At 40.3% G+C, this 27,158-nt stretch overlaps 1 protein-coding gene across 4 annotated transcripts in view; it reads right to left on the bottom strand.

Moving 5' to 3' along the window:
• dcc (DCC netrin 1 receptor) overlaps positions 1-27,158 on the bottom strand; it is a 298,212-nt gene that overhangs the window by 27,155 nt on the left and 243,899 nt on the right. For all 4 annotated transcript variants that reach the window (XM_044173877.1, XM_044173878.1, XM_044173879.1 and 1 more), the window contains 4 exons: positions 25,930-26,153; positions 25,620-25,736; positions 16,331-16,480; positions 7,535-7,831 (listed from right to left, as the gene is read on the bottom strand). In XM_044173877.1, the coding sequence (XP_044029812.1) occupies positions 7,535-7,831; positions 16,331-16,480; positions 25,620-25,736; positions 25,930-26,153 (788 nt within the window). The remainder of the gene's footprint in view (positions 1-7,534; positions 7,832-16,330; positions 16,481-25,619; positions 25,737-25,929; positions 26,154-27,158) is intronic.

The raw sequence follows: 27,158 nt of genomic DNA, 5'->3' as shown, positions 1-27,158 counted from the left end.
TGAATAAAGAACTTAACTTGACTGGGAATTACTTTGAATGCAGCATCATGTATATGTACCCATTCATGTTTTGATACATGTTCTAGTTTCTTTTGGGTGTTAATGCTTTGATTAAATACTGAAAAAGTCAATGTGCCCTGTAGTAAGCATTGACTTTTTAAAATTGTTTCCCCAAAGATTCACCAAGTGCTTTGAGTTGCCTTAACAGTAACATAAAATCTTTCATTTTGACGTTCAATGTTCTCTTTCCTGTGCAGCTTTCTTTCCATCTTACAAACTTGAGTATCAACCTTTAGTCTCTCTCTCTCTCTCTCTCTCTCGCTCTCTCTCTCTCTTTCTCTCTCTCTCTCTCTCTCTCTCTCTCTCTCTCTCTCTCTCTCTCTCTCACAACAATCCAATTAAACCATGAAAACATCTCATTTTTTTCACCAAGGGAGTCATTCTGGCCCAGGTAAACACACAAACAAGACCAACAATGAACATCAAACGCCATCACTCACAAGTCTGTATTTTCCCTCCTTGATAGAGTGATGGAGAGGAGTTGATGGAGGAAGCAATGCCCGGCTCTGAGGCTCTGTGTTGGGGAAGGGGGTTGGGGGGTCACAGGTTGAGCAGGGGGTCTGTGAGAGCTGAGTCGAGCATTGCCGCAGGCTCGCTATTTCTGAGCGAAAGTTTTCCAGGAGCAGAAAATCAATGTTAATCTGAGGCCACCTGGGCGTGTAAACAGAACCATAATGGAACTGTATACACCACACACACACACACACACACACACACACACACACACACACACACAGGTGATACACAACTACAGAAAGCAGTAACACACAACAGATACACCTACACATGCACATACTGGTCAGGGATCATATGTACTGTAGGCGAGTGTTTTGTTTTCTGTTCACACTGCTGCAGGCGATCAGAGAGAATGACAGGATGAGCCACCAAGGGAGAGGAAAGAGAGATAGAAAGATCTAAAAAGTAAGAAAGGAATATAAAGGGGAAAGAAAGAAAAAAATGAGGAATTGTTTTCATCCCTCCAGTAGAGTTCCTGTTCTGAATGCTCATGGTGGAACTACACCTTACTAATACACTATATGGAAGTATATTGTAGCAATATATATAGCTTAAAAGGCATTAAAATGATTATAGCGAATGATCTTAATTTTGGTAAGAGGAAGGAGCAGATTTACACTCACTTCCCGCTATCAGAATAAATCAGTGTTCACATTAAATAACACAATTTAATTTACATCAAATTCACCTCGGGGCACCACCCTTCAAAAAGGAAAAACTGATAGCCAATTAATTAATTTAGTCTCAATCTGAAGGTTGCTTGAGTTATTGACCCGTGTACAGTGACCGTATATTTCATTTCATTATATTTCATTTCTCAAACTCATAACCAGGTTCTTTATAAATTAAAGGTTTATTAAACTACTAACTACACACACAATAAACTACTAGCTACGAGACACACAAATGAATGGATTAGTGCAACCATGAATAAATGTTATGACTACAGCGAGACAAATGATGACTGAATGAGGGCCAGTGTATACCAGATAAAGTAGTGAATGATGGTAAAATGTCTTAAATTGTGGAAACACAGGAGACAGTGGTTGAACTTTAATATTGCCCAGTGAAATCCACACTGATGCACTGTTTCAGCAGCAGAGAGGTTTTGGGAAGCACCTGTGAAATATTTTACAATTCCTTATCATGATTATATTAAAGGGAGATCCTACTCCTGACCTAACGTTAAATTACTTTTAGTACTCTGTAGCATCAACCCCAATATCACAGGAAAAGTAAAGTTTCACCTGGTGGCTCAGATGGCATGGTAGAAACGCAGGCATTGAGCAGCCAGACTGGAGCAGATTTCTTGTAAAAAGTTTTTTTCTTTCAGAGTTGGTTGGATGCCGCTGGCCTTCTCCAGGCGGTTGAAGCAAGCTGGTGTCTGGATGGACAGGCCAGCAGCTTTTTTTGTCAAGGGTCTTCACTGAAGATCAGGAGAAACTGCTTGGCTACCTCTTGTTATGTAGTCTCCTATGAAAAGGGAGTGACAGTGTCCGATGTCGTCGATGCGAAACTTCACCACTCCCACTCTAACTCTATCTTGTCTTAATTATCTTCTTGGCTTCAGTTTCCTTCCTAAAGAATTAATAACGTTTATTACAGGTCTAATGCTTCCAAATTTAAAAGTTCAGCCTCCTCAGTTGCTGAAAGATACGAAACACCTTTATGAATAACAAAAGATCATCCTTAATAATAAATGAGAAGGCCTAATAGACAATTAATGGACATTTAAATTTTCAATTTCAAGTCAGTTTATTTGTCCTTTGTCTTCTAAGTTCACAGTGCTGACCAATTAGGTCTGGTTCTGCCCAAGGTTTCTGCCTCTTAAAAGGAAGTTTTTCTTTGCCACTGTCGCCAAGTGCTTGCTCATGGTTTGATTTGTTGGGTCTCTGTAAATAATATTATAAAGAGTACGGTCTAGACCTGCTCCATAGGAAAAGTGCAATGAGATAACTTCTGTTATGAATTGGCACTATATAAATAAAATTTAACTGAACTAATTGGTCAGTTGTCACTAAACTTTCCATTACTGTCCTCCCTGAGTTCTGGTGGGGTCTGTTTTATATATTCAGAAGAAAGTGAAGACAGGATGGGTTCATCTTTGAGTCCTCACAGAGTTTTATAATCTAGAGGCCATGTCACCACTTTCAGACAAGGCTAATTCTTCTATCAATAAAAGATACAAAATGTTCATCAGAATCTGTAAGTGAGTATTAAATGCATTTGAGCGCTGTTCAGTTTGCAAGTCAACATTTGAGAACAGGTACAAATTTGTAAAGACAGAATCAATTTTTAGTGGTTGTTTCTGTGTCTGCTCTTTATTTTCTACAGTTTGTTTGGCTGGTTCTTGAGATTGCAAAAGAGCGCTCACCAACCATTTTGGACTAGCAAGCTTCAACAGGACATATTTGGATGTTAGGGTCATGTCTTTCCAAATTTAAAGGAGCATGGTGGAAGTACAGTGGAAAATGTGCTGTAAAGCTGTTCAGGTGTGACAAAAATAGAGATTTACTTTATGCTGTGTGCCATCTAATATTGTTTTGAAAGCAAGCTTTGAAAATTAGGTTAGGAGTGGTCCAGACCATGGGCGTTGCCTGGCCTGGGCATTAGGGGCCCTGAATAATTCTCCACTTTAAGCAGCTTGTCACTAAAAAAGACTGCAGTGTTGTAATTTTGTATATTCATTGAATGTAAGGGAGAGGAGGCAAGACCAATCAGAGAGGGTTTACAGGAAAATACGAGGAAATATTCGTGTCTTACTGGCTGACAGGTCTGTGAATTCTTCACAGCAGTGGCACAAACATCCTCTCATTGTGAGTTAAGAAAAGTCTGTATACTGTATGTCTGCATGAGTTCCATATTACATGATATGAGCAGAGCATAAGTTACCGGTTTATACCATAGACTGTATACAGCTAACCTACTTTGCATTGCACTGTAGCCAGCTAAACCATTTGCAATGATAGACCAAACTAGCCTTGTTTTGGGGAAATTTTTGTCATTCTATTTTGCAAATTTAATGGTCTGCCTCCAAAGAATGAGTGAGAGACGCTGTTCAGAGTTTCATTTAGTTTCTGTCAAGTTTGAATGAAGTGTGTTTTACAATGAGTTAACAAAGCGATTAAGCTGGTCTTAGTTCGGTGAAAGAGGGAAACATGAATTCAGAAGGTATAATGTCACAGTTGTATTTTGTTACGGACAGACAGGCAGGAGACACCGATAGGTGAACAGAGAGTTGTTTATTAGGTAACAGCCAGATAGGACAGTGGCGAAGGCTGGTACCCTTTGGAGGCCTGAAGCGAAGGCGAAGGCGGGGATCTTCTGGAGGCTGGAGGCGAAGGCGAGGATCCTCTGGAAACCGGCGGCGAATGCGAAGGTGGGGATCCTCTGGAAACCGGCGGTGAAGGTGGGGATCCTCTGGAGGCGGGCAGCGAAGGCACAGGTGGGGATCCTCTGGAGGCCAGCGACGAAGGCGGGAATCCTCTGGAGGCCGGCGACGAAGGCGGTAACCCTCTGGAGGTCGGCGGCGAAGGCAGGAACCCTCTGGAGGTCGGCGATGGGGCAGCAGGACAGGGAGCCGGTGACGGGAAGATTGGTAGTGGAGCGGGCTGGACCAGTAGTGTCCGGGAATCCAGACCCTGCCACTCCGACAGAGAAGGAGGGTACTGCTGCTGCTGTGATGCAGCTGACGGTTTAGCGGCGTGCTGCAACCCAATAGACGGTCCCGCGGTGTGCTGCGATCCAACCGGAAGAGGAGGTGGTTGCGACCCAGCATCGGCTAGGGATTGGTGCAGACTCGCTAGTTTGGTGATCGCTGGAGAGGGAGATCGCTGGAGAAAGGAGATAGGGGTTATGCCGAGTAGCATGGGGAGTCCTTGTTTCAAACGAGGTCGGACACTGGCTGAGGTGAGTGCAGGGGTTTTTATGCTGGCTGTGATTAGGAGCTGATGGGGAGCAGGAGTGTGATAGAGAGCAGGTGTGGATGATTAGCAGACTGTGAAGACTGGCGTATCCGTGACATATTTTTCTGTTTAAACTAAAATAGGTGTAAGAATATTTCCTTTCTTTAGCCAAACTTCATCCTGTCCGTTGTGGCCTCTCTGCTCTGTGTGTGTGTGGTACAATGAAATGTGCTGGACAAGAAAACAGACCAGGTCAGCGATAAGAGCACGAGTCATAAAATATAGAATGGCCTATGAGATAAAAAATGTAAAAGATAAGGTAACTATTCATAATACTTTTGAGTGTTACAATAATCATAATACATTTGAAATAAATTTGAATATGAAAGTGCTTTTCACAATCTCAAGGACACTGTACAGGGTAAAACAAGTTGTAAAAAGTAAAAAAGGGAACTAAAAACATTAGTGTCTGTCAGAGGCTCTTATGGGTTACCTTTGTTAGAGGGAAGTTTGAGGCACCTCCTAAAACTAGAGATTCTGCACAATTCATATATAGGCCTGCTACTAATATCTCTATGGTAAAAAGTTTTGTGGTGCACTGGGTGTCAACAGATAAACATGGACAGTTTTGAATGGTAAGCGAGCCATCATTGGTAACAGTCCCCCTGTACTGTAATGACCTTATCTGCAGTGTGTAGCATACAGTATAGATGTTGTGTTGAAAGTAGTCTTTAGATAAGTGTAGTAATACAAGTTTTATGTTTGTTCATTCTGTCATTGACACCACAAATACATTGCAAATTAAATAGCACAGTACTAAGTAGTAGAACTCTCAAGCGCAGACTCTAGGTCTTGAGAAAAGTAGCTAGTATATATTAATTTCATTATTAATGTTAGTATCTGTTTTAACTTCTCAGGTCAGCCAGCAACACCAGAGAACAGGCATCCAACACAGCAAACAGCAGTAGTCATACAATGCAGAAAAATTTAATTTAGGCAGTAGCGTTCCAGGCAGAACAACAGAGTTGACCCGAAAAAATTTCACACACCCAGTCCTCAGCACCAGATGGTCTGGGCTTAGCCCTTGTCAACTCCAAGAAACGCCCCTGGTCAAGACTACTGAAAACTAAAGTACCTACTTTCAAAGTTTGTGCCTCTGACTGTACAGCACTGATATTTGATGTCTAGGCTCTGAATGTGCCACTCCCTGCAAGAAATACAAGCTTCCCTTTATTTTTTTGCAGTTATTTTGATTGAATGCAGCTAGCTAGCTATGTAGGAAGATGACATCCCCATTCTTAATGCTCTGATTGGTCAACTGCTTCTTCAACTGGCGTGGAGATGTGGGCGGTGATTCAGAGGTCTGCAATCAGCGCTTAGTTATTTGATCATAAACTTTGATATTTAAAAGTTTGACATTTTCAGTGGTGGAATGTCACTAAGTACATTTACTCAAGTACTGTATTTTTTCAAGCTAAGTCACTGAATGCATTTTGTCTGAAAGCGATGAAAAATGGTTCACAGTTTGTCTGCATTGACTTCTGTTTCGCTGGCTGTGTGAAGAGTTTTGAAAATGTGGTTTCAGTATTGAACAATGCTTGTTAGCAACTGGAAAAAACTGGAATATTTCAGAGGGAAATTTTGTACTTTTTATTGCACTACATTTATTTGACATCTTTAGTTACTACTGTAGTTACATTACAGATTAAGATTTTTACATAAAACACAAAACATATGAAGAGCTTATAAAAACTACTGTACCTGACAGCATATATAAGTCAAGCAGAAAATGATGAATTGATGAACTGATTGGTTGATTGACAGAAAATTAATGGCAACTATTTTGATAATGGTTTAAGTAATTTTTCACATTCCAGTTTCTCAGATGTGAGCATTTACAACATTTTATTGTAATTATTTTAAAAATTCAAATTTATTTAAAAAAATGTTAAGGTTTGGACTATTGTTTGAACAAATAAGCATTGTGAAACTGTCCCTATTTTCTGAAATGTTACAAACCAAACAATCATTTGAATCAATTATTTGAAAAAACAAGAGATTAATCAATAAGGAAAATAATTTGTTGCAGTCATTTTTATAATGTGGTATTAATACTTTTACTTAAGTAAAGGATCTGAATACTTCCTCCACCACTGGACATTTTGACTTGATGCTGGTGCTAGAGGAAACGTCAGAGGATGAATAGTTTTTATCTTCTGGGCATCATGGATATCTTTACCAAATTTCAAGACAAGCCACCTGATATTTGTCAGTACCAACTGCTGGATGGACTGAGATTGCCATCGCTAAAGCCCACTGGCATGGCGATGAGGAGAGTCTGGTTTTCATGAGGGAAAGGGATGTTTTGTTAAATTGTGAGAGAGAGCGAGAGAGAGAGAGAGAGAGAGAGAGAGAGAGAGAGAGAGGAGAGAGAGGTGAACATATGGAGACACAGACAGGTAACATAAAGAGAGAGAAAACAGAGGGAGGTCAGTCTAGATCAGATCCAACCCTCTGGCTAATGTCAAGGCCAGTTACAGTATATCTTTCTACAAAACACACACACACACACACACACACACACACACACACATTGTGTAGCAGCCTGAGGCTAACACATTTAGCTTCCCTCAATATAATATTAAACAAAGTGCAGCCGCTCAGCAGAGAGAATCCAGCTTAAACAAAGAGTCACTGGAATCTGACAAACAATCAACAACAAACTGGAGCTACAGAGTGGAACCAGATGGGGAATAAAAATATAGGTTTTGTCATCATGTGTGATAAACCTCACTTATTTTCTTGTTCGTGACATCATGTTATGTTGAATCATGTCCAGTTATGTCACAGCATGTTATGTTATGTAAAATGACGTCACAATTTAGGCATTGACATATGGGTTTCACCCTTGATTCGCCCACAAAAGAGGATCACAGACATCTAATAGCTGCAAAATGCAACACAACACTGCTTTTTCACTTTATTTCGCTTATAGATTAAAAAAAATGTATTTGTCTTGAACTTTGATTTGTGAAACAGTTAGCTGCACTCACTGGACTGTGGCATCATGGAGGTGTACACCTTGGGGTCGATGGTCCCCATGGGCGGTGGCAGCAGTGGGTTGGTGAAGCTTCGTAGAGGGTGTGTGGGCCGCACGCAGGCTGTTGGGATGGTCCGACCGCTCGCAGCCTGGGCCTCCTCAGCAGCAGCAGCAGGGGCCCCTGGGACTGGGCCAACCCCGGGAACATGCTCCCCGGGCCCGGTGGAGGAACCGGGGAGGATGGGAGGGGCCTGCTGGGGTGGAGGCTGCTGCTGGAGGAGAGGATTGGTGGAGGTGTCTGAAGGTATCACTGAGGAAGAGGAAGGAGGAGATGAAGGGAGTTAGAACATGGGGTAAGGGGGTGAAAAGAATTGTTGGGAGGATGAAAAGCAATGAAAGATGTTAGGGATGGGTTTGGGGATGGGAGGAAGGAGACAATGGGGGCAGAGAGAGGGAAGGACAAAAGACAAAACATCCAATTATTCAGAATCATAGTGTCATTTGTAAAGAGTGAATTCTCATTTGGAGAAAAGACAGAAAACACTGAACACATCTAAAAAACAAACAGCAGAACTTCAAACGTGTGAATCATCTGCAATAAGACAGTTTTGCTTTGATGTAGGCAGTAATATGCTGAGAAAATGTGGCATTATTGTGTAAATTACTGCTGCTGCAGGAAAGCCATGGGACTAAGAATGTGTTTCTGTCAGAAATGGAAATGTAAGTACAGTCTTCTACTGTATGTTTCCTGACCTGTGGTCCTTCAAAATATGTTTAGACCCCACTATACTGTAGATAGACAGGTAGATAGAGATAGATACAGTGGTGTGCAAAAGTGTTTGCCCCCTTCCTGATTTCTTATTGTTTTGCATGTTTTTCACACTTAAATGTTTCATATCATCAAACAAATTTAAATATTAGTCAAAGATAACACAAGTAAACACAAAAGGCAGTTTTTAAATGAAGGTTGTTATTATTAAGGGAAAACTAAATCCAAACCTACATGGCCCTGTGGGAAAAAGTGATTGCCCCCTAAACCTAATAACTGGTTAGGCCACCCTTAGCAGCAACAACTGCAATCAAGCGTTTGCGATAACTTGCAATGAGTCTTTTCCAGCGCTGTGGAGGAGTTTTGGCCCACTCATCTTTGCAGAATTGTTGTAATTCAGCCACATTGGAGGGTTTTCGAACATGAACTGCCCTTTTAAGGTCACGCCACAGCATCTCAATAGGATTCAGGTCAGGACTTTGACTAGGCCACTCCAAAGTCTTCAATCTTGCTAAGTTCTTCAATTATCTGCATAATGGGCGGCTATAAAAAAAATCATCAAACGCGCCTGACCTCTTGAGACTTTGGCTAGGAGGATACAGCTTCCTTCAACTCCGATTCTGACGTCATTGAATATTTGAAGTCAGGGTCAGAGATGGAGACCCTGAACTGTTTCCCTACAATAAAGACTATATCCATGAAATTCAACACAGCGACACTGTTTAGTGCGCCTGTGGAGAGGCTCTTCAGCCTGGGCAGTCTTGCGCTGACTTCGAGGTTGTCTGACAAACGATTCGAGAGACTCCTCTTCATGAGGTATAACCACTGCTTTAGTGATAAACATGTCACATGAGTGGGACTAGTCTACTAAAGCCATGGTTTGGTGAGCAATCGACTCGAGTGAGTGTGTTTGAATGTGTTTGGCCCATTAAATGCATATGCCATTTAAATGTGTTTTGATGTATTTTGAGGCAGTTATAGCCTACTGCCAGTGCCGCCCTGATTCTCCTATAGGCCTTGTTCTCACCAACATTTTTCTGTGAATGGCTCTTGAATGGGCTGGTTTTCACCAACTTTGCTGTCAGCTTTGTTGTATCACTTTATTTAGGAGCGTAAAAGAAAGATCTTGTGTACGTCCTCCTTAGTAGGATAGGGATTTGTGTTGATAAGGTTTAACGTTATATTGTTAACTGGCAATTACGTGACAATGCATCTCAGGCGATGTTGCGGAGTAAAGGTAATGTAACAAGTAGTGTAACAAATTATTTTCTACAGGGAGTAAATAAGTAAAGCTTTGCATTACTTTTCTTAAAAGTAATGTGTAATACATAACTTTTTTTGAGTAACAACCCCAACACTGCTTATATCACACTGGTGTTATTGGGTTCTGGATACATGCAGGATGTGTCCTCGTTTTTCATCAGCCCACTCCTCCACCTTCCCTTAGCACTGCCCACCCATCTCTCCATCACACACCGCATTTGACAACAAATCGCATCTCCATCCCTGCAGTGACACAAGGCTGCAAATAATGCTGTTAAATAACACCTCAGTTGTTTTTTCTCTTACTCTGAGTGGTTGTAAATGAGGACAGATGTGTTTTCTGCGAGCAGCAGTTTGCTGGTGACTCACAGTGGCAGAATGGAAAGCATAACTAGTGTGTTTAGACACAGAAACACAACAGTTAATGCAATTCACTGCATATGTGGAGAGAAAACAAATCCACAGGTTAGAGATTCTGAAGTAGAGAGGAGCAGTGATTTATTTAATTATCTTTTTATATGCAGTGTCTGCAGAGGAATGCAAGCTCCTCACAACACACTGTATATCAGTTCCTGTTTTCATAACAGAGTGGAGAAGTGTTTTTCTCTTCTGTAAGTTCACATAGTTTACGTTTGTTCCTCAACATAGAAACATGGGAGACTCATGGATAATTTAACCATACTACAGCTGTAGTATGTGTTCAAATAACAAACATGATGCTATTGCATCATCAGTAAATCATATCTTTTCTGACTTAGCTCTCAAATAATTGCCCTGTTAAATTTCTCTTTAAAGGTACTCTGTGGAGGTTTTGACCACATGTAGCACTACAGAGCAATGTTTTGATGTGCAGGTCCTTGTTTTGTTTGTGTTCTACTGGCCCACCCACAAGAATGTGGTGACACATTACACGTCCCTGCAGACTGCAGAGGGATCAGGACCCCAACAAAGGGTTGCAAGACAAACATAGATAATTTCTGGGGTAGGAAATAAATTCTGAGCTTTGGTTCTTTCTTGTGAAATACTATATATAGTTTTACCTCTTCAGAACGCTAAAAGTTTTGTAATCTAACAAGAAGGGAAAAATACTCTTTGATTTAAGTGTCACAACAAGTCCACATTTACAGTTCAATTCAATTCAATTTAATTTATATAGTGCCAATTCATAACAGAAGTTATCTCATTGCACTTTTCCTATAGAGCAGGTCTAGACCGATCTCTTCATAATATTATTTACAGAGACCCAACAAATCCCACCATGAGAAAACATTTGGTGACAGTTTTTCACTTCATATGTCTTGCACGGATCAGAGATTATCTGATCCCTTATCAGTTCAACCACTGAATGATCTCTGTGGTTGAGAGAGCAGGTATCTGTATGAGCGAGAGAGTGGTGTAAGTGAGAGCATGTCAAGAAGACAAATCCTCTGTCTCACCAGTAGCATAAATGCAATTCCACACATGTGTTTGTGTTAGTTTATGGATAGTTTAGCTAGCTAGCTAAACTGTTAATGTTGTAAGCCAAAGTGCACAAGTTATTCTTCTTCTGGTGTTTATGGTATTACCAAACAGCTTTAAGTGCATTACCACCACCCTCTGAGCTGACCCTGACCCTGAAAACAAAGACAAATTACAATCAGATTTCTGATCTGGCCAACAGTGTATGTGGCTGATTGTAAATGAAAGTGTATTAAATTGTATCTGGATTTCATTCGGATACAAGACACTTGAAATGACAAGTGTAAATGGGGCCATATACATGCCATATAATGATGACAAGGGGTCACAAGTACATATTGCTTCACATTAAAGAATCCACTGCCATAAAACAACAAGGTGAAACAATTTTTATTTTTTAATGTATTAATCCTGTTTTTTATTTTTGATTAGTATATCCACCTTGTTCTGTTGTCATTATTTAAGAAAACTAAATTTAAGAAAACTAAATGAAATATTCAAAATAAGACGGTGTAGTCCCTCATTCGTCCAGGAATGTTCTATCGTAGAAAAGGTTTCAATCGTAGTCATCTGGACACTGTTTTCAGAATCAAGACGTTTCGGCTCCCATCCGGAAGTCTCAGACCATTTTTCACAATTGAGAATGACTTCCTCATTGTTTGTATGACTTTAAAGTTTATGTTATAGCTCTCACTAACTGCCTCTGTATCTCTCCCTCATTATATCGGCCTCTCTGTCATTAGATGCCCCACCCCACCCAACCCTCCTGTCAGCTCATTGTAAGTATGTGTTCTGCCAGCAGTGATCAGCCCTCCCAGTGTGTCAGCTAATTCAATGACTCTGAAGCTTCTCCTCGTCTCTATGCTGTTGTTAAATCACTGATACAAGCCGACCAGGAATTAGCCAATTACTGAATTATTGCTCCCCACCACGTCGTTTAGCATTCAGCTCAGCAGGAAAATGGGGCTTAAATACGAAAGGGGGGGGGGAGAACAGTGGAGGCAGAGCTGGAAAGATTAAGATGCTGCAGTGCAAGCCCTGTTGTATTTAATAAAGGTTAAGATTGTATTATTATTATGTGTACTATTATTTCTATTATTAACAGTTGCAGTGGTTATATCAGCAACATCACTAGTTATAATAGTGATACATTAATAATAACCATAGCCATGGTACTAATAGTATCTAGTCTATCAGTAGTAGTAGTTACTGTGCTATGTGTTCCCACTGTCTCTAGAAGTTGTTATAGTCAGATTAAGTGCTGTTGGCTATGTAATTGACCATTTGCTAAGTCCTGCCCCTTAGTTACTGTTGCTATACCTGTCAAGCTTTCCGTTCTCGCACGGCACATATGCAGTTTACAATGATAAGGGGGAAGATTTATCATCAAAATTCTTAATCAGACAAAATCAGCTTCTCCAGACAACTGTCTCTGGCAGAGTCTCTCATCTGTTGCTAGTTTGATACTGTAGAACACATGGAAATAAAGAAACAGCTTTGTTCCTGTATTGAAGTGTAGAGCTAGGTAATCGTATAAGGAGTTAAGCAGTTTGTTCTAACATAACACTATGTAGCAGCTTGGTTTACACACTTTCACACATATTTTTAACATTAGAGGATGAAAGTCTAACCTCGAGACTAACCGTTGTCTTTGGCAAACATTACACTATCTCAAGTAATCAGGCTTGCTGGAGTGTAATGTTCCCCAAATCCAAATAAGAACAGGACTGAGCCTTAGCCTAACATTAGCCTACAGTCTGATAATAAGAAATATCTGGTGTTGTTTGAGCCACTTTGAGGCTTAGCTTAGAATGGTATTATTAGTATTATTTGAATTATTTAACTATTAAATGATCCAAACCAAAATAATATAACATTTGGTATATTGGTTTTTAATATTATGATATTACTGGAATAAAGTGGTTTGTATTTGTGCTTTCATTTATAAATTTTAGTCAATGTAATTCTGCAATATTCAGATTTTGCTAATTATCATCTGTAACTGCTGTGTAACTGCTGTGTATATGAAAATGAAAAGTAGCTGAGAATATTTATGAAGGTTTTAGTCGTGTGTTAGTTTATTTACAGTTTCTGACATTATAGTTTTTGGAGCAGCATAACTAAGGGATGGTTCAGGACTCACCCAGGCCAGCCCCAACTATAAGCTTTATCAAAGAGGAAAGTCTTAAGCCTACTCTTAAATGTGGAGATGGTGTCTGCCTCCCGAACCCTAATTGGGATCTGATTCCACAGGAGAGGAGATTGATAACTGAAGGTTCTGGCCCATTCTACTTTTGGAGACTCTAGGAGCCACAAGAATATGATCTCTTTTCCTAGTTCTTGTCAGTACACGCATTCTGGATCAACTGGAGAGTCTTAAGGGACTTATTCGGGCAGCCGGATAATAAGGAATTGCAGTAGTCCAGCCTAGAAGTAACAAATGCATGCACTAATTTTTCCGCATCATTTTGTGACAGGATGTGCCTGATTTTTGCAATATTATGTAGGTGAAAAAAGGCAGTCCTTGAAGTTTGTTTCATGTGGGAGCTAAAGGATAAATTCTGATCAAAGATAACTCAGAGGTTCCTTACGGTGTTGCTGGAGGCCAGGGCAATGCCATCTAGAGTAACTATATCTTTAGATAATGTGTCTCAGTGGTGTTTGGGACCAAGTACAATAACTTCAGTTTTGTCAGAGTTTAACATCAGAAAGTTGCAGGTCATCCAGGTTTTTATGTCCTTAAGGCATGCTTGAAGTTTAGTTAACTGGTTAGTTTCATCTGGCGTGCATGGAGGACTCACCGTTAACATGTACAAACTTAGAGCGATCTGATAGATAGGATTTAAACCAGCTTAGTGCAGTTCCTGTAATGCCAATTACATGTTACAGTCTCTGTAATAGGATGTGATGGTCAATGGTGTCGAACGCAGCACTAAGATCTAACAAGACAAGTACAGAGACAAGTCCATTGTCTGATGCAATTAAAAGGTCATGTAATTTTCACCAGTGCTGTCTCTGTCCTATGATGCATTCTAAATCCTGACTGAAAATCCTCAAATAAACTATTGATATTTAGGAAGTCACACAACTGATTGGCGACTGCTTTCTCAAGGATCTTAGAAAGAAAGGGAAGGTTAGATATAGGTCTATAGTTGGCTAAAACCAAGAGTGGGCTTTTTAAGAAGTGGTTTAATTATAGCTACTTTAAGGGATTGTGGTACATAGCCTGTTAATAAAGACAGATCGATCATATCCAATAAAGAAGTGCTAATTAAGGGTAAAACATCTTTAAGCAGCCTAGTTGGAATGGGATCTAAGAGACAGGTTGATGGCTTAGATGAATTAATCGTCGAAGTCAGCTGAAGAAGGTTGACAGGCGCAAAGTAGCCAAAACACACATCAGGCTCTATAGCTGTTTCCAAGGTTCCTGTGTTTAAAGACAAGTCGGCACCGGTTAAAGGCAGGACTTGATGAATTTTTTCTCCAATAGTTAAAATTTTATCATTAAAGAAGCTCATGAAGTCGTTGCTACTGAGAGCTATAGGAATACATGGTTCAATAGAGCTATGACTCTCTGTCAGCCTGGCTACAGTGCTGAAAAGAAACCTGGGGTTGTTTTTATTTTCCTCTATTAATGATGTAAGCTGCTCTGGCATTATGGAGGGCCTTCCTATATGTTTTAAGACTATCTTGCCAGACTAAACAGGATTCTTCCAGGTTGTTGGAACGCCATTTCCTTTCAAGTTTTCATGATGTTTGCTTTAATTTGTGGGTTTGGGGGTTATACCATGGAGCTAACCTTCTTTGTTTTATTATCTTCTTTTTTAGAGGAGCGATAGAATCGAGTGTCATTCGCAGCAATATCAACTAGATGGTCAATTTGGGAGGGGCTGCGATTTGCATAGGAGTCCTCTGTTATATTGCGACATAACATTGAATTAAATGCAGATTGGATCGCTTCCTTGAATCTAGCCACAGCGATATCAGATAGACATCTAGAGTAAGAATTTTTGCCTAATGGCGTGTAGTCCAGCAATAGCAGTTCAAAAGTTATTAAATAATGGTCCGATAAAGAGGGATTCTGTGGAAAGACTATTAAATGTTCAATTTCAATGCCATATACCAGAACAAGGTCGAGGGTGTGGTTAAAGTGAGTGGCTTCATGTACACTCTGACAAAAGCGAATTGAATCTAATAATGAGATAAACGCAGTACTAAGGCTATCTTTTCAACGTCCACATGAATATTGAAATCACCTACAATAACCACTTTATCTGTTTTAAGGACTAAACTTGATAAAAACTCTGAGAATTCAGATAAAAACTCAGAATAAGGACCAGGAGTGCGGTACACTATAACAAATAGAATTGGCTGTCGTGTTTTCCAGGTTGGGTGTGAAAGACTAAGAACAAGACTTTCGAATGAGTTATAATTTAGTTTAGGTTTGGGGTTGATTAATAGGCTTGAGTCAAAGATGGCTGCAATTCCACCTCCTCAGCCGGTGCCTCGAGGAATGTGAGTATTAATATGACTGGGCTGAGTGGATTAATTTAGGCTAACATAGTCTTCATGACCCAGCCAGGTGTCAGTAAGACAAAATAAGTCAATATGATACTCTGATATTAAATCGTTCACTAGTACAGCTTTAGATGACAGAGATCTGATGTTTAAGAGTACACTTTTAATTCTCCTATTTTGTTGTGCTATTTCAGCGTTTTTGTTTAGGTTTGTATTTATAACTCCTCTTCTGTTAACTTAATTAATTTAAGTGGTCGGGGGACAGACACCGTCACTAAGGAGTTTTGGGTGGGTAACCTCTGAGTCTGGTTCTGTCCAAGGTTTCTGCCTCTTAAAGGAAGTTTTTCCTTGCCACTGTCGCCAAGTGCTTGCTCATGGTGGGATTTGTTGGGTCTCTGTAAATAATATTATAAAGAGTACGGTCTAGACCTGCTCTATAGGAAAAGTGCAATGAGATAACTTCTGTTATGAATTGGCGCTATATAAATAAAACTGAATTGAATTGAATACGTTCATGAAGCCTGTTTCAAATTTAAATGATAATCTATGCAGTATTCAGTAGTTCCCCGCTGTAGTGTAGTGTTTTTTTAAAAAATGGGAACAGATAATCTGTCAGTCAAAGAAGCCTTGATATGATGGTGAGAACAAAAACCACAGATGTACATGTTTTCTGTATAATAGTAGTTGTACAGTAGTATTTTCAGTAGTTTTAGTTATATTAGCAGCACCTGGTGTGTATCTCTGTCTCTACAGTAGTATCAGTATTATTCTCAAGTATTAGTAGTAGTTGTATTGCAGTACCTGGTGTGTAGCCTCTGTCCACGGTCAGGCTGGGGAAAGGCATCGGCCTCAGGCTGAACTTGTTGTGAGTGAAGCCACAGGAAGGTGAAGGCAGGATACCAGGATACTGAGAAGAGTCCAGAGCTGGCACCGGGATGGCACTGACCACCGCTGAAACAGAGGGACAGAACAGTCAGTAAACCAGGCCATGTGCCTCGAAGACATTGACCCCTGCTGAAACTGTGAGTAAACCAGGCTGCGACAGCATGCAGTGGACAAGAATGTCTGTTTTTGGTTATTTCAGTAAAATAAATACCTCACGGAGCAAGTCATTTAAAATATAAATCATATAAAAAAATTCAATATTGACATAAAATAGTCCTGCTCATTGATTAACAACATTACTCACAGAGTAATGACAGAGAATTACTGGGAGGGATACTTCAGTATAAGCAGCACAGCAAAATCGGTACTGAAAGAAACATTTCTATCCTCTCACAGTATAAATTGTCATATCACCCAACCCTACGAGTCAGTCACACAAACAGTCAACCAGTGAATACAGTCAGTAAAGCAGTCAGCCAGAGCAGAGAGCTGCTGTAAACAGACAGTCAGGAAAGTAGTCAGACCAGACAGAGTTCATATTGTGACCTTGAGAGGAAACTGCAGAGAGTCAGACTCACGAGACTGATTACACAGCCTCAGGTACACTACACAAACACACACAAACACACACACACACACACACTGAGGGGTGCCTCTTATCTTCTAAACAGGCTTGAAGAGACAGTGTGTGTGTGCGTGTGTATGTCTCATGCATCCCATGTTTGTGTGTCTCCCGATGTGCCTTTTTTAATGCAAATCCAGTCATGCTAGAGGTGCGTTCAGTATGGCATTTTGCAGTGTTAATGTATGTTCATGAAATGTTTATGGAGAAAAAAACATCTATATCTAAAATCTATATTTGCTGCAACTATAACCATATTTTCCATCTCATATTGAAATACGGTCTAGCGAGCCTGCTGTAATGAAATGGTGAACTAGCCTACTAAATAATGAAATAATGATACTCAACTGACTACAGTTTGAACTAAAAAAGAAACATTAATGAAGGAATCTGGCCTGTGACTTACATCCTGTTTCTGGACAGGAAGACAATATAAAATGAATATGTTTATTTAGAGATTTTTTTTCTCATTAAAGTCATTCACTAATATAGTTCTTTAGCTCGCAGATGCTGTGCCTGTAGCTCCTTCAAACTCCACTACCTACATTCTAGTTTTTCATCTGTTTTTTTTTTCATTTTTCGGCTTTATTGCTGAAACACGTATTACCCATGACAGTAATACATCACCATCATCATCGTAAAGGGACACTGTCTCACAAATGTCGAGCTTTTTATGTGAAGATGGAAACCGTATTATCATCACTATCTCAGCCATAATAGCACTGATGTGTAGAAATACTCTTCAGGCCGCAGTTATGCACATAAAGTGCAACTTGTCACATGGCTGGTGAAGACAGTATTGATTAAAATTTCAGCACATGTTCTGTCAGACTTGCACGAGACAACGTGACAGAAATGTGTCTGATGGTTCAATCCTGTGAAGTCCACTTGATGCTTGCAAGCTGAGCAAGTTGTGGCTGCACTGGGGCTCTGACACGTGTTTTTAAAAAATGTTTTCATCCCGCTTCTACCCCCTCATCAGAGGACAAATATCTTTATTATTTATTACAGTTAGTGTTTGATGCCTCAGTAATTGTGAAGAAAAGATAAGCAAGTCTCAGGTATGTCTAATATTTCTGTTGATTCCTTCAGTTTATCAGACAGCTGCCACTGGCAGAGCCTCTCAAGCTTTTGTCTTCTCCTGGACATTGTTTGTGTTAATATTTCCACTGTGCAGTGATGTTTTACAACAGATTATTCTCCATAATTATGTTAAACATAAAGCTTTTTCCAAGGGGGATGATCATGATCACCACTACTGGGTTTATACCTTTGAAATCAGCCATGAGAACAGTCTGCTTTTATTCTACAATTCTTTAGCCACATTGAACTTTGGTCCAGAACAGTAAAATTCCATGTCATCATTACAAAATCTGCACATAAGAGACTGTTCAAGACAATGTATAATTAAGCAATTGTGACGACTCTGCCATGTTTCCAATGTGCAGCTGAAGCGTTTCACAAGCAGCTGAAACTCAGCTGCCTGATTCTGTATTATTTTGTGTTTCACTAACAGGAAGCCCCTAAAAGGCCGAATCTTCTTCTGCCACCAGCTTCTTCTTGTTCTGAACCGCAGGGTCTGATTCTACTAAACCCTGATCAATAACACCATTGATTGGAAAGTATTGATAATTTGGAAGCAGCAAGGCTGTGATCAGCAGCTTTAGGGTGTGTGTGTGTGTGTTGTTTACTGTCTTTGTGCTGTGATCATTCAAAGGGAGAAGCAGGGTTTGATTACAGCAGCATGACGACCAGAGATGAGCAAGTCTGATCGATACTGTTATCGATTGAGAATATTGATGATTTTGGTGCAGTGAGCTACAGGTTAATGGAGGTGAGTGTGTGTGTGAGTGTGTGAGATGCCAAAGAAATAGACATAGATACAGGGAGACGAAGAAATGTAGGTTTCTGATCTAGAGCGAGGGATAAAAAAGAAAGAAAGAATAAAGAGAACGTGACAGATTTGAGAAAATAAAGACAGAAAAATGAAGACAAACAGAAAAACTAGAAAACAGATGAGAAAGACAAAAGAATAAATGAATAAAAAAAAATCAAGACAAAAAAGAAGCGGCAGAAGGGGTTAGAATCAGATGACAAAAACAGACTCAGATAAGATAAATATGGTTAAAAAAACAAAGATGGAGAATGGAGATGGCGACAGAGAGAAAAAACAGAGAATGTGAGATAAAAGAGAGAAGAATGGATAAAAGCTTGATCAAAAGAGAAAGAAGACAGAAATGATAAACGGAGATGAAAAACTGGAACAAACTAACAGAAACAGAGACAGAGAGAGAAGAAAACCAGACAGCAGACACAAAGAGAAAAAAGCCGAAGGTAGATAGAGAGATCAGTAGGTGTGTCGTCTGCAGAGCACATGTGGCAGCAGAGGAAAAAAGTGAAGAAGCTGCTTCAGTGGAAACAGAGAGAAAGAGACAGACGCAAAGACAGCAACAGAGCAGACCATTTTAGAATTCACACATGATTAACTAATCCCACATTAGCTACAGGAGGCTGCAGTTTGGTTCAAGTCTTTTCTTGTTTGTTTTTTTTATATAGCGCCAATTCATAACAGAAGTTATCTCATTGCACTTTTCCTATAGAGCAGGTCTAGACTGTTCTCTTTATGATATAACAAATACAAATCTTGCAATATTACACCAACAAGAAAACTCAGTTAGAAGAATGCTCATTGATTTTACTTATCCTGACGTTGTGTTCTCCCAAAAACCTGATAATGGGTGTAAATGAAACATAAAGAAATGGGAGTTTACAATAAAAATGCAGTTAGCTGTTGATAAATTGAAATTTGTCCATTAGCTTTCTTTAGTCTTTAGCCCACCTTTGAGTCTGGTTCTGTCCAAGGTTTCTGCCTGTTAAAAGGAAGTTTTTCCTTGCCACTGTCGCCAAAGGCTTGCTCATGGTGGGATTTGTTAGGCCTCTGTAATTAATATTATAAAGAGTTTGATCTAGAGCTGCTCTACAGGAAATGTGCAATGAGATAACTTCTGTTATGAATTGGCGCTATATAAATAAAATTAAATTGAACTGAATAGTGACAATATGGATATCTAAAACTGGGCCCGACGGGCATTGCTACATTCACTTAATTAGTCATAACAGTCGTTAAAAGATTTGTTCAACTTTGTTATTAAAGAAATTAAAAAAGGAATTGTAAATATTGAAAACAATTAAAAGTGAAAGAGGAGAATGATTGAGACAAAGTAGCGGGTCGTCCTGATTTAGTGACATTTTATGGCCTGTAACGTATGTATGCTCCACCAAGTCCTTGTCAGATGGTCGAGTAGCTTCGGAAACCCCTCCCCCCTCACCACCTGATGTTGGAACTGGGGGCCTGCGTCCAACAATTTCTGTAACTTTCCACCTCACGCTGTGATCGGCCCGCTGTGTGGTGCTGCGAAATGAGCCAGAGTTTGAACTTCTCTCGCAGCTCTTTTTTCCATTCTTTACACAGCTATTTCTGTCACTGTTCATGTGAACAAACACTGTAAATGTCTGAAAACGTTCAGAACAACCACAAACACCTTTTGTCTTCCGATGTACTCGGACAACACGTTGTACAAACTCGTTCTTTTTGAGCATAACCTTTCTCGTTATCTGCCTTACCTCCTGACAATCGTGTTTTTTGCCCCAGGGGTTCATGTGATAAGGCAAACAGTAATGTAGACGCTGGATGCAACAGGCCATTACAATTGGGCGGCAAGACTGCTTCCTGTTAGGAGCACTGCTGTTGGACCAATGATGCAAGGTTTTAAACATATGAAGAAAGTTTGTTTTAGAACCCATATTCTGCATTGTGAGCCAGTTCTGCCAGACGTTTCCTCATCGAATAGTCCAACTCAGATCCACTGACATAAAATCTGGTTGCTTGATGAAAAGCATTTCATAAAATATAGATGAAATGTAATATATAACACCTTGCAATGTAAACACTTCACAAAATTCAATTAAATTTTATTTATATTGCGCCAATTCATAACAGAAGTTATCTCATTGCACTTGTCCTATAGAGCAGGTCTAGTCCGTACTCTTTATAATATTATTTACAGAGACCCTACAGATCCCACCATGAGCAAGCACTTGGCGACAAAAAAGATGACTAACATAAATCCAATATAAAAAAAAAAAAAAAAAAATAGCAGCTTACAATAATACACTGACTAAAGTCAAAACACAAAAACCAAGTCAAAATCAGGTGCCAACATTAACATGTCTCAGGAGAGGAAACGCTTGTATTTATTTAGCTCATGTAAACACTTGGAAAAGTCGTCGATCAGATATTGATCACAGTCGGTGGAAAAAAACAAATGTCCCATAACTACTGTTACGGACAGAGCAGGCCGGAGACACCAGTAAGAAACAGGAGGTTTTTAAATTGTACAAGTAATAGATTGGCAGAATAGGAAATGGCACTGATACCGTCCTTAGACTAGCTGAAGTGGAGATCTGCGGCTGCAGATACACACACGGGAGACTGGGGACCTTGGGCTGCTGAGGCGTACACCGGAGACTAGAGGTTTGGGGCTGAGATGACACTCACAGGAGACCGGATATACACGGAACCAGGATCGGGAGTCTTGGAAAGAAAAAGGCGTCTTGACGTAGGTAGAGTCCATATTGTCGTACTTTGGCTGGATACTGTGATCTGTCCTTTTCCGAACGAGACCGGACACTGACTGAGGTGATGAATGGGGTTTTATAGTGAGGTGAAGTGCTGATTACGTGCAGGTGTGTGATTAGTGACAGGTGTTTGAAATTAGTACTCAGGTGAGGGAGTGCGGAGTGTATGTGGGGTTGTGGAGCCTGGCGTGTCTGTGACAACTACAGCCAATGCCAACAGCTGATAAATGGGAAAGTGAAACTTGATTGGCTGCCGTAGTATGTGTAAGAAAAGGGAATGGTAGTTTCAGCTTCACTGATTGGATGGCGTGAACCAGCAAATCAGAACAATAACAACATGCAGGAATTGCATCCACGTATGAAAGAAACTGATGTTTGATGTTTTTCTTTAAACAATGCTCTCTCTTGTAAATTCCTGTAATGACACATTTCTTTTCACGAGAAGAGATTTTTTTTTGTGATATCTGAATAGTAAAAATGTATGTTGTCAATTAAAAACACACTACCGACTGTAGGTGTAATGGATGGTTACTGTAGTGGCTATTTTGTTGTATTTATCAGTGCAGTGCAGTATCAGGGAATGGCTTTAGCCACTGAAGAATGAGCTTTCAAATTTAAATATAGCAAAGCAGAAAAATAGAAATTGTGAAAGCCACACAGCCACGGCTCAGGTGGAAGAATGAACGAAGGAGAAGAGACAGAATGAAGAAGTCTTCCTGCTGAACTTAGACCAAAAAGATCAAATGAAATAAAAGTTAGGCAGTATAAAACACGAGGAGGCCTGAAGGGTTTTCCTGCTTTACTGCGACCCACATATCACACACACATACACATACACACTTACTTAACACACAGCAGTGTTCAGGCCCCCGCTGACCACACAGCGTTGGAGCCTGATTGTTACCGTTCAGTGCAGCAGCTTCAGTTTGTAGTAAACAACAACACGACAGAAGAGAAAGGAGGACACAGACAGACTGAGAGGAGAGTAATCAACTTTCAGCTCAGAGTGATGTGACTGAACACACACACACACACACACACTCTCTCCACAGACTAGAAACTGGTTCATAGATGTGATGTGGTGTCTCTGCTGTTCTCAGAAATCCTGCAGATGTTCTGCATCAGTCCGTCGATGAATTAAAGCAGTTTTACACTGACAGGTGGATCTGTTTACAGATAGCTACAACCACCAGCATGAACTCCACCCACAGTGTGATGGAGCTGACAGGAGGTGTTATGGAGATGATGGATGGACAGAGCTGGGCCCTGCTTTGTTATCAGACTGAAATGATCCTGTGAATCCTCATCCTCAATCCTCATTTGGTCATCAATTAAAGCTGCTTTTTTGGGAGATTCAGTAAGGTTTCATTTTCACAGCAGGCTTGTGATTATCACTGAAAAGTCACGTACCGTCTGACCACTTTCACTGGTAATACAGTATCTAATGTTCAACTGTGATCAAAGTGTGGAAACAATGAACACACTGTGGAGCACAATGTAGGACAAAATGACCCCCGTAACAACGCAGGAACACGTCAAATGAGACTTCTGTCCATTAATTTATTGCCCTAATGCATGCTGCGAAGTTTCCCAACACACCTACCTCATGTAACTGCAATGATCAGCACTCAACTCTACTCATTTTGCCTTTATTTCAAGATAACTTTCAAAATATCGTCATCCAGGATGAACAAATCAATCCTCAGACTGTGTTCAAAGAACCACATTAGCTGGATGAGAATTCACAGGATCATTTCAGCCTGAATTAGTTAAACAGGGCCCAGATGTGTGTTGTGATGGATGAGTGAAGGGCGTTATGGAGATGACAGACCTAAGAGGCTGGAAGAGGACGGGAGTGGGATTTCATGAATACGGGTGTTTCGCTTCAGTGGTAGTCACTCCTGATGCTGTGCGAGCCCAGCATTGTGTGTGTGGAAAATCTCAAGTGAACTACATTTTTTTAGTCAGTCACTTCAGCTGTTATTGAGAAGACAAATGAATACTGGAGGAGTGGGCGATATATATCCTTTATCACATTTTATAACCTGATATCAATATCTGTCTTGTTACAGTGCATTTTATGGAAACTCAAAGAAACAGTTTTTAGATCAAATGGGAATGACTATTTTTGGCTGATCCAGTGAATTCAATACCTGACAAAATCGAGGTGCTAGCATAAGAATGTTACAGTGTGCACATTTCAGTAGGAACGGCTTTGTGAAAATTAGGTTTATTGTCTTTTCCTAAAACGAGCTGTGCCCTCTTCATTTTTTCGAGCCAGACAGAAGCTTCAGATTTGTATTCATCTGGACTTACACACATTTATGAACCCATTTACACTTAACTTCTTCTCTCTCTCTTTCTCACTTTTTTCTTCATCTCTCCCTCTCTCTCCCTATTCTCTAGTCTAGTCTTTTCTCTGCTTGTCCTCCTCTCCTCAGTCGCTCGCCCTCAGATGTTCTCCCTCTCCCCTCTGTCCTCTGAGTCGGTCTGAAGGAACATACAGGCTAATTAATCAGTGTGAGAAAGTGTGCGTGAGTGCGTAATGTTCAGTGTGTGTGTGTGTGCGTGCCTGTGTGTATGTCCTCTCTTCCCTAAACTTCACTTCTGTCTGTACTTGAAAGACTTTTAAGTCTCAACCACCCAGAGAAAGACAGAGGAAGAGAGAGATGAACCTTCGTCACCCAAAGAAACCCCACTGCTCACATGTCATGCGATGTCCCATGCACATGAGAAAGAGCCCTGACCCATAATGTAAAGCATAATGAAACATATATTCAGTTGATGCTGGGTCTGGTCCTGGATTCAGGAATCTGGGCAGGTTTTACTGAGGATCTGCGGACCTCTTTAAGGCACAAAACAGTCCTTACAAAGGACCACATGGGAATTTACCACATATGCATTTCACGTGTGATTAATTCACATTACAAAGGCACATGTGATTTTCAGCTATTTCACATGTGAAAGTGATTAATTCCTGCTCACTGTCAGCCCTAAATTAGCCGAAATGCAAGGTTTCGTTATAAAATTTTGTCATACATCAAAGTGTCAATACGAAACAACAACGCCTTTCTACTAGAGCCACATGCTGCAACAACCAATCAAAAAAAGGAGTCAATTCACACCTGAGATGATTAAACCATCAATAATAGATTAAAAAAGCATCCATAAAAAGAGACAACTTTATGTTTAGCTAGCAATTTGGCTCCAGGGACGGCAATGTTGGTGGGTCGGTCAACCACTTTGGTCCAGACTAAAATATCTCAACAACTATTAGATGGATTGCCATGAAATTGCACTGCTGTGCCTGAGTACAGCCTCACAGAGCTGGTAGCATGGCTGTAGACTCTTTTTTCGTGGCTGAAAACCTTTGTGCAAAGAAAATTTCAGTTAAAGATGTGGTATGTGATTCTGGAGATATCCAATACCATGACAAATACCATGATACAGAGCGAACAACAACACAGCAAGTAATATAACTAATGTTAGCTCGGTTGTGGGTTAGCAACCTGTCGCTACAGCTGCTGCTGCGAAGCTAACAGCCAGAGAGGACGAGACGGTTTCCCAGAGCCAGCACAGCCGCTCCAGACAGCGATGCTCACAACTCTCCTGCTGCTACAGCTAACATCACAACAACAGCACAGCTTGGCAAACTAGAAAGTCAGCTGAATGTCTGTGGGCAAGTCATTTAACGTCACTGACACACAGATCATGGCTGGAATAGTGCTGTGTGGCTCGGTCCGAGCCTCTCTGTGTGATTCCCATTCACAGAGCCGGGGCTGAGTACACACACCGGAGGGTTTTTCAGCGCTCACACTGAACGGACAGCTAGCGGACCGTGAGGAGATTTTCGACAAAAAATGTGTATTGGATTAGAATACCCCACCTTTAAAGGAGTTCCTTTGAGCCAGATAATGTGAACACACACACACTTATGTTACTTACGTGTGTTGCTCGGCTGTGAGTCCATAGGAATCATCATTTTGCCTCGTGTCCCCCTCCGGGCAGCCAGGGAGCGCTCCAGAGTGGAGATACTGCTGGACGCCTCATCACCATCAGCTCCTGGAACATCAAAACATTCAAATATTAAAACTGGGATTCAAACACTGTTGGGGGCATATTGTTGTATGTTGAATAAAAAAAAAAAAAAAAACAAGTAAACAAAATTAAGATAGTGATGGTAATTTTAAATGGTTATACAAATTACAATTTAAATAATAAAAAAGTAATGAATGAATCAGCATCCATCCTGTACCCGAGTGGCTGCTCTTGCTGCCCATCTGGCTCTCTGATTGACTGTGTGCGATCTGGGGGAGGTCCTGGCAGGACTGGATGGGCGAATCACGTCCGGACGGGGCGACACTGGGAGCTTTCTCCATGTTCTTCATCTCCATCTCCTCATGATGGATCCAGAGGTCAGGGGGTCGCAGGTCCTTCTGGCTGCCCTTCCTCTTACTGGCACTGTGGCTCGCTCTCTTCCTGCACAGAGGACCAGAAACACACAGGTTAGGAAGTCAGTGGGAAGGTAGGAAGGAATGTAAACAGACTAAGGGACTGAGGTTAGTGGACAACACAATAAACCATGAGTAGAATGGTAATAGAGTCATGTCACTAGGTAACCTTCCAAATCCCAACAGAGCATGAACACACCTGTTCATCTGTACCATAACAGAAATGGACATCCATCATAATGGATGCTGCAAATTAAACAGGCAACAAGAAGAAATCAGATGAAAACACATTATGGTGGTTGGAGAGACGAGGAGGACAAGGGCTATGTATTCTGTTGCTCTGCACTGAAACCTGATGAACTACATTATAAAATACAGTAATACCAATTGAAACCTGTTAAATTGGATTAAAATAAATTCTGATCATGAACTGGATCATAAAATGACACTAAACTGGATTATACCGATTAAACCCGTCGAACTTGGATACAAAATAATACCAATTGCAACATCATGAACTGGATTATAACATTTTTTTATTAAAACATCATGAACTGTACTATAAAATGAACTAGACTGACTAGAAAACTGAAACTTGAGAAATGGGATTAGAGAATAATACCGACTGAAACGTCATGACAGGGATTATGAAATAATGTCAACTGAAACGTCATGAACCACATTACAGAATAACACTGACTGAAATGCCGTGAATTAGATTATGAAAAAGTACGTCTGAAACGACATGAAAGAGATCATAAAATAAGAGCGACTGAAACGACATTAACCGCATAATGAAATAATATTGTAAAATGTATTTAACAGGATTATAAAATAATACTGAAATGTCATGAACTGGATTATTTAACAAAACAGACTGAAATTTTGTGAATTACAAAATAATACTGAAAGAAGATTTTCATGAAATCAAACCCCATTTCTGATACTATTTATGGTCTGCATTTTTTCCGCAATAGCCATTCAATGTATCTACATTCTGTAATTACCTCTCTATATAGTTGCTTGGTAACAC

The sequence above is a fragment of the Siniperca chuatsi genome, linkage group LG18 (assembly GCF_020085105.1).
Source record: "Siniperca chuatsi isolate FFG_IHB_CAS linkage group LG18, ASM2008510v1, whole genome shotgun sequence".
NCBI lineage: Eukaryota > Metazoa > Chordata > Actinopteri > Centrarchiformes > Sinipercidae > Siniperca > Siniperca chuatsi.
Note: the sequence above shows the minus strand (reverse complement) of the source record. Positions and strands in the feature narration are given on the sequence as shown.